The sequence below is a fragment of the Pundamilia nyererei genome, unplaced genomic scaffold, assembly GCF_000239375.1.
Source record: "Pundamilia nyererei isolate P.nyererei 1_Seehausen unplaced genomic scaffold, PunNye1.0 scaffold00300, whole genome shotgun sequence".
NCBI lineage: Eukaryota > Metazoa > Chordata > Actinopteri > Cichliformes > Cichlidae > Pundamilia > Pundamilia nyererei.
The window spans coordinates 197,053-208,868 of record NW_005187701.1 but is presented as its reverse complement, the minus strand read 5'-3'; the positions used below and the strand labels follow the sequence as shown (position 1 = coordinate 208,868).

The 11,816-nt window shown below is 41.6% G+C and overlaps 1 protein-coding gene across 4 annotated transcripts in view; it reads right to left on the bottom strand.

The window, feature by feature from the left end:
• Window positions 1-2,803: 2,803 nt before the first annotated feature.
• traf3ip1 (TNF receptor-associated factor 3 interacting protein 1) overlaps window positions 2,804-11,816 on the bottom strand; it is a 16,570-nt gene continuing 7,557 nt past the window's right edge. Inside the window, exons 8-16 of one of the 4 annotated variants that reach the window (XM_005751115.1) lie at window positions 11,360-11,435; window positions 11,116-11,136; window positions 10,016-10,106; window positions 9,028-9,117; window positions 8,648-8,816; window positions 8,525-8,561; window positions 8,333-8,409; window positions 3,534-3,751; window positions 2,804-3,317 (exon numbers count right to left, since the gene is read on the bottom strand). In XM_005751115.1, the coding sequence (XP_005751172.1) occupies window positions 3,152-3,317; window positions 3,534-3,751; window positions 8,333-8,409; window positions 8,525-8,561; window positions 8,648-8,816; window positions 9,028-9,117; window positions 10,016-10,106; window positions 11,116-11,136; window positions 11,360-11,435 (945 nt within the window). In that variant the 3' untranslated portion in view covers window positions 2,804-3,151. The remainder of the gene's footprint in view (window positions 3,318-3,533; window positions 3,752-8,332; window positions 8,410-8,524; window positions 8,562-8,647; window positions 8,817-9,027; window positions 9,118-10,015; window positions 10,107-11,115; window positions 11,137-11,359; window positions 11,436-11,816) is intronic. The other 3 variants (XM_005751116.1, XM_013915419.1, XM_005751117.1) reach the window with 3 other exon arrangements.

The window sequence follows — 11,816 nt, the reverse complement described above, 5'->3', positions numbered from 1 at the left end:
TTGTGTGTTTTATCCACAGATTAAAGTCGCAAAAGTGATTTTATTTTCATTTGTCTTCAAGATTAGTGAAACTCAAAAGCAAAAGAGCTTCTAAGCTTTGTATAAATTCAGAGAAAAATGCTCTGAATTTGTCTGACATGTCTTGAGTCACTTTGCTGTGTCCTGCACTGCATCGTTAAACAGACACGCACAACTGAGGCTTGCCTTCTTTAGCGCCGTGTGCTGAAGTCTTTCTGCAAAAGGAGCTTCAGCTAAATCTGCAGGTTGCAAAACAAAGGCTCAGCTGCTGTGAAAGTGATGCTAAAGGGCGTCTTACAAAGATGTCTGTAACAGCGCTGCCGTAGAAAGTTGCTGGATGTCACTGGATGGTCTGCTGGACGAGTCTTTCACATAAGAGTCTGCTTGAGGGTGTGAGTATCAAAAATCTTTAAAAAAGAAATACATATAAATAAAATCAAATGAAAAAAATGATACCAATGTTATTCTGGAATAATCTAGACCAAGCTAACATCTTCAAACTTCATACAAAAACACACAAAAATGAGACAATTCTTTATTGCAATGTAACCATTTATTTCACTCCACTACAAAATTATATAATTATTTGAACTATGATACAGTCTCCACATATACATAATGTACAGTTTATAGTGTACACGATAAAAAGCCTTTTAATATAATGAATGAGCATGAGGGTTCCCACTTTTCCAGATGAGATTTTTGAAATGACATTTTTCAGAACGCTAACATTTCCTGTAAGTTTTCCAATGTATTATTTTTATAATACTGATATAAATATGGAGATAAGTCAAATTACAGTGTATTTTGCCTGATAAGTTAAAATGTAGAGTGCCACGTTTTTAAAAAGACAGCCACATTATATTTTTCCCCTTACAAACACGAATGCAGTTTAAATTAACATCAGAGCCTACAAATGTCTGCCCACTGGCTTTCTGTTCTAGTTTCAAGCCTCATTTTTCCACCAATGACTCCCAGCCCACATGTTGTGTCAGCCACAAGTTTGCTAACCCACAGGTTTGGTAAGGCAGGCAGAAATCCTAGTCTGGGCAGAAAATAAATATTTAGGTGGTGTAAATATTTGTGAGAAAGGGAGTCGCTGTGCAGTGTACAAGTCGCCACATTCGCATATGAAATAAAGCATCTAGGTTTGTAAAAACTGCATTTAGTGGTTATGATGGAGAAAAGGTGTAATGGATTCCATTCATCAAAATCACCTACATTTCACAGGAAGTGTTATTTTCCAGCAGTGATTTTCTGTGTAATTGTGTTTTCTGGGAAGAAAATGTGCAGCAGAACCAACCAGAATAACAAGCTGTGTACAAGTCTTAAAAACTGTAAAATTACTGTCAATTACTTTCTCTGTGTGTGTGGTTACCGCACTTTCACTCAGCAGCCACGCAAAGTTTGTATTTTTGTTTCATTCACATTTGGATGACTTTTTTTTTTTTTTTCACCTTTTCAATACCAACATTTTCAGGGAAACTGAGGCAGGATCTAGTTTCAGTCTCTCATCTCTACTATCCAACTTACTACAAGTCCAGCAATGTTCATATTAGTGCAAAGCATTTCTTACAAGTTGCAAAGGAAGCTAGTAAAATATGAATTCATATTTTTTCAATGTATAGAGAAAGCTTACAAAACTTCCTATCAGTTTGGCAGTACGACAGTACAAGATGGTGGCTCCCCTGCATGCTCACTGCTTTTTCCTTTAAAGTATACAAGCTTAGTGTATTTATAAAAGAGTTAGAAATACGACAGAGTGTGAACATTGCTTATTGCAAAAAGCTTTTTTCTAAAAATGCTCTAATCAAAGTGCAGCAGTGCCTCAAAAGTGGAAGAGTGTTTTTAAAGTAGCGCAAGCAGTTTCCACTCATGACCTTCGGATAACAGCTAAAGAACGAAGACTCGAGATATTGCCGGTGGTGTCCTCTCCCACATGCAGCACACACAACTGTGAGCTCACAGTTTGGGTCAGATTAGATTAGATTAGATTAGATTAGATAGAACTTTATTAATCCCTCGGGTGGGTTCCTCTGGGAAATTCGATGAAGGTTTGCTCTGGTTAAAGCGTGCAGGAGGCAGGATGCGTGACACTCACTGACTCACTTTGAAATCACCGCTCACATCTACTTTTCTCACAGGGGGACATCAGACATTACACAGACTTTGCACTAGTGAGCTGGCAGAGTAAAGCCTGTTTCGTGTCGGAGCTGACTGTGACAGTTCTCACAGATGGTTGAATAAAATGTGTGAAACTGATGTAGAGAACATTTCAGAGCCGTCTTCTTTTTCTTTTCGATTTAACACAGTAAAAAAAAAAATTGGTTTATGAAAACTGTAAATGTCAATGAAATGTTAAAAGGTTGGAAAATGTTGCTGGACAAATTCATGCCAAGACACTACATTCATGTAACACGCGTTGTTATCAGCTCCACTCCAGGCCTCTCCACGAGCGTCCGATTGTTTTGTAGAAAATGTAAACGTTCTATCTAAACGTTCCTCCTGCTTTCAATCAGCTGGATGTGCCGTGAGTATGTTTAATTACTGTTACGGGTCTGCTCACTACTCCGGTCAAACTGCATGTCAAATATCAAGTGCTCACAAGAATAACATGCCGAGTGCACCACGCCCTCAAAAACTCGGTGATTAAATGAACGAGGAAACATTTCAAATTTGGTCCAGTGGATGAATGTGCAGCTTTCTGCTGTAATGTTCAAGTTGTGAGCTGTGCACTGGCTCAATGCACGAAGGCACCATTTCAAAAGAAGGGCCAAAGATTGGGTTACGTTAGTGTGCAGATCATGAAGATGCATTTTATTTATTCATTCATCTGTCAGTGTTTTCAGCTGCTATGTCTCCAGCATCATCCACTTTTTCCAATCCATCATCTAGTTTTTTGGGAACAGTTTCAGACCTCTAAACCGTCGAGCGGCCCTTTCAAGTACCAATATCTTAAAGTGGAGTAGGAATATATTTGGGTCCATCTCCTGGTCTGAAAACCTAAAAGTGGTCCCGTAATTCCACAACACCTCCAAGAAAAATGGCCTTACCATTATTCTGAATGAGAACCCACTCCCACCTGAATGTTCAGTGCGTTTTTGGGGGTTTTCTTGTGCATCTTGTTTCTTGTTCAGGTTCTGGAGGAGACCTTGATTCCAGTCACCATTTTCTGGATCTTCTCTTCATTCTTCAGTATGTTGGACCGTACAGCACAAATCTTGTCCTGCTGGTCCTTAATCAGCTGCTCCAGCTCAGCTAGCTCAGCTTTAAGAGGCTCCACTGCCCGATCTGTCGCTCTGCAGCACGCACACACAAAGAAGGGATACAATAATTGTGTGCATGAAAGCAGAAGATGACTTAGCAGCTTGTGAAGTACTGATAGTCGTCTTTCTTTTTTTTGACTGTAAGAGTACAAAAAGAGTATAGCTAGAATCACAAATGTGTGTGTGTGTGATCTGGTGTTGGAAACAGCACAAAGATTAAAAAGTGTGTTAATTATTCGGTGACCGAACCTCTGCTCCTGCAGCAAGGCCTGTGCGTGCTCCTTGTTTTCCCGCCGCCAGGAAAGCAGTTCAGCCTGCATGGCATCCATGTCCTCCTGGATGTAGTCCATGATCTTGCCTAAAGGTAGGGAACTACGGCACACCAGCTGAATGGATGAGCGCAGCCGTTCGATCTCTTTTGTCACCATATCCCGCTCCTTTTTCTGCGCTGCTTCAGACACCAAATTCTGAAAGGGAAGGTGGTACGACAGGTGAGGTCGGGTGGATTAAAAACATTGAATTCAAAACTTGCAAACATCAGATTCTAAGCACACCCAAGCTGATGACGTGGGACGGTTTCCCACTCAGCAATGTTTCAAACAGACACAAATCACTTGTGTGTCCCCAGACCAATACACAATAAACCCTCTTTAGGAATTCCACCTTTTTCAGCAAAGTCTCAAATATCCAGAGCCAGAGCAGGGCTGCATTTAGTGGTTTGGGATTTCAAGGCTAAAAATGTTAGGCGGGAATTCTACCAACCTAGCTGTATATATAAAGATCAAAGGTGCTGCTGAATTGTGTTGGTTAAAGTAGGAGGACGGGGCTGACTGGCTGCTGAAGGCTTCCAGTGTATGGTGTGCGGCTAAAGTGGACGGTGGGTCGCTCTATGTCAATTACACTCAGACCCTTGATGGAGAAAAGGAGGGGAAGGTATCAGGGAGGGACCTCCCTCGGTAAGGAGCAAACCCAAGGATGTTTGCTCAGCTGGGATTCGCGAGGCCTGAATGTGTGTGCGTAATTTGAAAGCACTGCAAACTGCAACCTTACACACACACACACACACACACACACACACCAACCAGAGGATCAGACGAAGCATACAGTGAACAACCCCCACCAGCAAACTTGGTCTTTAAGTCCTGTTTATTTTAGTAACAGGCTGTGGCAGTGGGGTTATTTTACTAAAGTATTAAGTAACAACTCCTACACTTATGCCTCCTTTCAAGCTTGGCCCAAATTATGCTATTTGGCTTCACAAATGGCAGCACCTGCCTTCACGAGGCAGAGGAATTCATAGTTGCAGCACAGTGCAAACTAAATGACAGCTTCCTCATTCAAACACACCGACTGTCACGCCCCCAGCTGAGCAGTGGAGCACATATGGTTGGCGTAGCTGGCACTGCAGCTTTTGCCTTATCAAGCCCCCTCTTAAAACAAACCAATCGCCTCACTAATTACAATTCTGAAAAGCAGCTCGACTAGACGAGACCACACAGCAGAAATGACATCAAACATTATTGTTTGCCACCATTTCTCTGCAGAGGGAAAGCACACACTTCTGTCGACCTCGCTCTGCTGTTCCTTTGTGGTAGCGCAAGAGTGTGAGGGCTGAAATGCCTTGGCCTGCTGGTCCCCCCAACAAGGTGGGTGGCTTTCCACTGCGCACCATGAACCCTGCAGCTAGACAAATACTCTATGGTTCATTCGGCCTGCCTGGCTGCGGTTTGGTCTGCACAGCCCAGACGGGACCCATGGCTTCATTCTGTTTGCCATCCCCATGCTACCTCCACACCCCCACCACTTCTTCTCTGTTGGAAAATAAAAAACTTGGCATGAAAACATGACCCCTTGTACATGCGCACTCTGTCCATGCAGATATAAATCAAGCTTTATGGAGGTCTCCGTCGGTGTCTGCGAGACCTGTGTGCTCCTAGTTTTCCTTCTTCTCACCCAGATCACAGAACAATATTTAGACAAGGTGACCGCAGAGGCGCAGGGGCGAGAGAGGAGGAAAGGGGCAGGTTTTCCCATTATCTTAGACGGCGATAAAAGCACGATGCAAAAGGAAGACACGACCTTTGGCTGATGCCAAAGAAGTGGCTGTGGACTCGAAACAAAGAGGTTTTAGGAGGTTTTTCGAAGGTTTAAACGTTTTCTCTGTCCCGTGGAGCTGCATTCATTACATTTAAAAACCTCCTTCAAAAGTTGGGTTGAAAAAGTTGACGGCAGACCCGAAAATCTCCAAACACTTGATTATGACATGGTGAGGTACAATACAAAGTAAAATTCACTCAGTCATCACATGCCTAATGAGCTTAATTAGGAAATGCAGGCAAAAATGTGATTTATGGAGCGCTTGTGGGGATTTTCTGGCGTAGGAGAAAAACATTCTTCAAAGAATCCTCTGACATGAAAAATGGCTTGTAAACATGGAGCCTGTCAGTGGCACAGCAATCTTTAGGGTCTGATTAACTGGGAAAACAATGTTTTAGACGTGAGCTGTGTCACTGATGGCGTAACATCAGCTTCCTTAGAAGAGAGCGCAAACCTGGTTATTACCGTCACAGCAGATGTCAGCTGCTTTCCTGTAAAAAACCCGAGAGGTGAGCCAGGAAGCGTAATCACAGAATGAGATTTAGGGTTAGTTTTCCTAAAAGTTTATTCAGAAGTCTTGCTAGATCATAAAAATAGTTTGAAGTCAGTGAAGTAAGGAGGGGAAAAAAATGAGGTCACAGGATGTTGTTAGAAGGTCATTGTGGCCCACTGGGGAGACATCGAGGAGCAAACCCCTGGGGTGTCAGGTGAAGTGAGAGGAAACTTCCAGGGGACCGCTGGCTGTACTGCAGCAACAGGAAAATGGAAACTGAGCTTTAAAAAAGCTTCATAATCTTTAAAAGGTTCTCATGGAGCGACGGCTTTGAAGGTATTAAATATATCATCAAGGTGGAGTTCAAGCCAGAAAACAATTTTCAGCTGCCTTCAGGTAGGTTACTCAAAAACCTGACCAAAACCTGTCAATATGACCTCTAAAAAAGTAATGTGACTAATGGAATGCCACGGGGTCATTTCCTCATGTTTCCACAAAAAACGCTCCATGTTTATGAAGACACAGGTCTGGAGAGCCGAGTATTTATTTTCTTGACAATTCTGCAGAGAGTATTCTGGCCCTCCTGCTCCGTGACTCTCACTCAACAGCCATCCATTTGTATGCCACGGGGTTTATTTATACACTACAAACCTTCATCAAGGCTAATTTAATGGGGGAAAAAAAAAGTACACAAAAATTCTTATGAAAACGCAGCTGTTGCAAGGAGCGGATTCTGTCTAAATAGAAAGAGAACCATCTCGGAATAATATACAAGGCCACCAAGAGGTCATGAGGAAGGTCATCCCCAAAAATATACAGCAAAGACACGCACACAGCGCTGGGACACGGCAAAATACAATCACTTGGCTGTTTAAGTGTTCCCTTTATTTACATCAGCAGAGAAAGAACACAATTAAATTAGGACTAACGAAGTGGGACAGAATAAAGACTTCAAATATACAAAAAGGCCAGGATGTGCGTACTGAGCCTGATGCTAAATCAGTGTGTCTTGCAACTTACTCAGACACTGTTTTTAAATACTGGTATTAAAATAATACCACTTGCAGCAGCAGTAATTTCAAACTGCACACACCAATGAAACTCAATATTTACATTTTTGTGCCTGCGCATTTTACTGTGATTACAATAAAAGAAAAAAAAATCTACTCTAAGCTGACCTCTCCACCCTTTCATGTCAGGAAGGAAGTCATTATAGTTCTTTATACAGCTGACGAGGAAAAGCCAATAGCGGCAGAGGGGCGAACATTCGACTGCAGATCACACAGGAGAGTCGAGGATGGCAGACTGGAGGCCCCTGAAATCTGAGGAGGCTACATTAAGAAAATTAGAATAATCTCCGCAAGCGTGCGCTCACGTTACTCAAAGAGCCGGCTATTCTGAAGGTTTCCTCTGTGAGTGTCTGTTTGCACATGTGCACGCTCGCACAACAGTAAGGTTTGTTAAAAGCTGGGCCAAAACATTCCTGCAGGTGTGAGTTATGAGGGATGATGCCTGAAGTCGCAGTTTGGAAGAGATAGATCAGCAGGGTGTTTTTGCATGAGTTACAGGCCAAAACAGTGCATCCATCAGAGGCAGGGTGGTCAGCTTCAGTGAAGTGGACCACCCAAAGCAGACAGCATACACCACCTCACGCCACGGACTACAGACCAAACTGCAAGCTTCACACTGTCTGATACTCCAAATATTGATGGAAGTCTCTCGCTGGCTGATACAAAGGCTCACTGTGGGGAAATGTCGAACGTGAGCAATGGCAGAAGCATGTCACCTTGAGAAAACTGGTCAATCGTGTATATTATGAAGACTAAAAGTCAAAGAGGAGAAAATAGAAAAACAAACAAACAAACAAAACAGAAAAAACGATAAAACCGAGCGCTTCTGATCTGTGTGCGAAACCCACCAGTCCCCAAAAAACAAAAACACACATCAAAAAAACATGTATATGTATAAAGATGTGTAAAAAATAGAGGGCACGAGCTAAAAAAAAGCCTGTTCCAAGGATTGTAGATGCTTTTAACAAAATGAAGCAGTATGTAACTTGAGATAGTGGGCAACCCAAGAAAACAAGCTCATTTTGCCCCAGACATCTTGATGAGTGTGTTAATTGTGTGTGTGGTCCTTTAAGGCCCATACTTGCTTGTTTGGTGATTAGCCCTTCAGCTTCACTGATGGGGAACATTTTTGTGGTTTCGAGGCAGTGCAATTACACCTCCCCACTTCATTTGTTTATATCTTTCTTTTGATAATAACCAGGGTTGCACTGTGTTTTTTCGGTGTGGTAAGAGCGTGTTCCCAAGGAGCAAGCTTTCCAGAAAGAATGACTGAGAGAGATGGCGGAAAGGTTCAACCCAGGTTTTTGGTGAGACTAGTTTTTCGGCAAGAGCCAGGCTAATATTGCCCTCTAGTGGACAAAAGCGAAGTACTTCTACACAGCCAGTACCTGTTCTTTAGATTTCAGGGACACCGGGGACGACTCGTAGTCTTTTTTGGTCTCAAGGATCTTTTTCACGAGACCACCTACAGTTAGAGAAAAGTAATTTCAGGAGATTCAGAAGAAAATGAGGCACTGCTGGAATTAAACACACACACACACACACACACATATATATATATTTTAAATGTAGCTCTGTACCGTGTTTCTCATCTTTGTCTAGTTCTTGGGTAGGTTCCTGTAATAGATAAGAATAACAGAACATATAGTAACTACTCCTTGCTTAGATTTTTGTATGAAAAAGTTACTGTTCAAGTCACTCACCACCTCCACTTCAGGAGCACCTGAGGGTGGAGGGACTGCCTCCTCCACAAGAAACTGTTCATCATCATCATCCTCATCTTCCTCCGCGATCTTTTTTCCATCCATGATGACGGGTGCCGAGGGCTTGGCACTAGAGAGCCTTAGAGACGAACAAAGAGGCTGACTCATTCTAAAGAAGATTTAAAAGGCAGGAGCATGAAGAGGAGAGATTCATGTTGCTTGACTGCTGTGTGACTGGTTAGACTTGCTGCACTGCTCCACTGTTCAAAAACCATTTAGACGGGCTCAACATCTAGTAGGAACTAAACTAGGCGAAGAATGATGTCACACAGCATAATCTGTACATAAGAAACATTAATGAATATGAATGATGAAGTCACCTCTCAGCCGGGCTCGCATCAGTGTAGCTTTCCTGTCTCTTGACTCGAGGAGGTGCTGGGCGAGCACTGCTGGGTCGTGCTATTTGTCTACTGTTGAAGAATGGAGAAAAAAAAAAAATCAACCATAATCTAAAAGACAGCTTTACATTTCATTTTTTTATAAACAAAACTGAGAACAGCAACAGATGCTGCTGCACCACAGCTGTTCCACCAACCAATCAAATTGTTTCCTCTCCTTATAATCCAAACTGTAAAGTCTACTGGAGGTTTGTGCATAACATTGCATGATATGGTCATATCGTGTAGAGCTCAGTACCAGCACCTTCAAGTGCCAGCAACACAATGATTGGCACCTATAAGATAAGGCATGCTGGTAGAGTGGACATCATAAACACCTCATGGTTCCCCTGTGGTGAGGAAATAGGTCCAAAGTGTGGACCAGCATTAGAAAAAAGGGCAAACATTTTTAGGTGAGGAAAAAGCCCGGACAATATTGGCTCTAATGTCATCATTTAATTCCTAAAACACGCAAAAGCAATGTTTCATCCCACAGGATCTTCAGGCATGTGTCCTAAAGAAGTTCCAACCCTAAAACAGCCACAGAGTGACTTTTTCCTCAGTACACTGTGATAAAGCGCCTCAGAACGAGTCCAAGGAAGCATTTCTCTCAATCTACTTCTGTTCTTTTTTCCTCGGACCTCCCAAACATTGATAAATAAGGCTAATGTCCAGAAATCTCACCTCGCTAATGGTATGTTAAAATATTAACTGGTTACCATACACTAAACTGCAACTCTGAAATTACATGTCATGAAACTTCCTGAAAGTATTCATGTGTGTAACTACCACTCAATCAATACAACTTTCTCTATGTGTGTGTTTTATGACAAACACAAAATCCACTTCAGTACTAAAACATGTAACTTGAGTAGCATCTGCATGTGACCACGCACAGTGGCTCATTAGTGACAGTGTTAACTTTAAAGACCTGGAAGCTATGTCAGATGACGCTGACGATCCTCCAACTTCTCCATTTTCTTGAGGAACAGGTCTCTGGGATAAATGAACATCTCCATCTGCTAAAGAAAAATAACAGATAATAATTCGCTTTGCATAACATAACAGGAATCCCTCCCATAACAACATTTTGTATTCTGACTCGTCATAAAACACTGCATGACCAAATATGCACCAATGTTCCTGAGCTAGCTTTGTGCTCTATTATAAAACTCCTAAAATCTTTGATATGATTTAAAGACTCATTTAGCATCAACTAAAGCTCTTATTCTTTCAGATCTTCAGTGGCTTAAACTCTCACCTGGATGCACTGATGTATACTTCAAGCTCCTTTGACACCATTGCTGGGTGAGGCTCTCGTGATTTCTGACCACGCCAAACTAAACTACACCTTTCTTTCAAACAGAGTGCAGTCAGAAGCAAAAGAGGTGCAAAAGAGGGCAGATTACTGCCTGGTGCAGGTGGTACAGCACACAGGATGCGGCTTTAAAATCTCATTGTCAAAGCTTCCACGGACAGATAAAAAAAAATGCATTTTTACTGTAGCTCTGCAGAAATGTGAAGACTGACTGGAATTTCTATAAACCATAATTGCTTCATGGGGCTATTTGTCCTGCTGTTATCTTTCCCACAGGTGTGGCTCCTATTCATTTGCATGCAGGTGAGTTTGGGTTGGGTCCCATTGAAATGCTGTATTTAATATTGACCTTCACAAACAAACCTGAACGACTTGTTCAGAGGTTTTAACAAAAAAAAAAAATAATAATAATAATTTATCGTTGTTAAACGGTAAGTGAGTCATTCAGTCACTGGCTCACTTTGTTACTCAGACCGGAATATCAAGTTATTTCATACCTTCTACTGTCACCGCAGAGGTAGTTAATCTATCTGCTATGGTTTGTTAAAGGTTACTGTGAGAGTAATTCGATTGATTTATGCACACAATTAATGTTCAATCAGTATCTGAGTTAACCTTTTATGTTGACCTCTTTTTAAGGGACCGATTTCATGGAATAACTTAAAAACTTTGGTTTTCTTTAAATGAACTCATAAAAGAGAGCAAGCACTTACCGCCTTCACTGTCAGATTCTTCTGCAGGGAAACAAATAAAAAAAAAAATGTATTACTTACACAACAATGTAATCCCTGAAAAGGAAAGTGGAAGAGCAAGGCGAATGAGCAAGTTACTTTATTATTGAAGCGTAAAAAGAAAACTATCAAACTAAAAAGTCTTTCTGCCACATTTTTATTAATTATTAAATATATATTCTTGCTGTCAATGAATAAAGCTGAAGGAGGGGGTGCCGGGTGTCACCTTGATCTCCCATTTTGGGTCTTCGCCGCTGCCCCTTGGCAGATGCAGGCCGAGGTATTCTCGCTGGACTCTCAGACTGTGTTAAAGGAAAACACAAAAAAGAAAAAAAATGGATGACTGACGACAAGCACACACAGATGTAACTGTAATTAATTATTTTATCTGAAAACTGAAATCTTTGTCATGTAGTAACATTTTAACATAACACAGAAAAAAAATGGCTGCGTCCCTCCTGAAGAACAAAAGAGGCTGTGTCGAGGTACAAAAGTTTCAAAACCAAACATTTAATATAATAACTGCAGAGGCATTAAGATTATATCTCACCCAAACAGACCGCAACAATATCGAGGGAGATGTAGGAAAGATTAGTAAGAACAAAGCAAAGCTAGAAATGCAGACAACTGAGAATTTATCATGTTTGTCAACCAGCTGTGAACCCTGCTTTACACTGAACTGA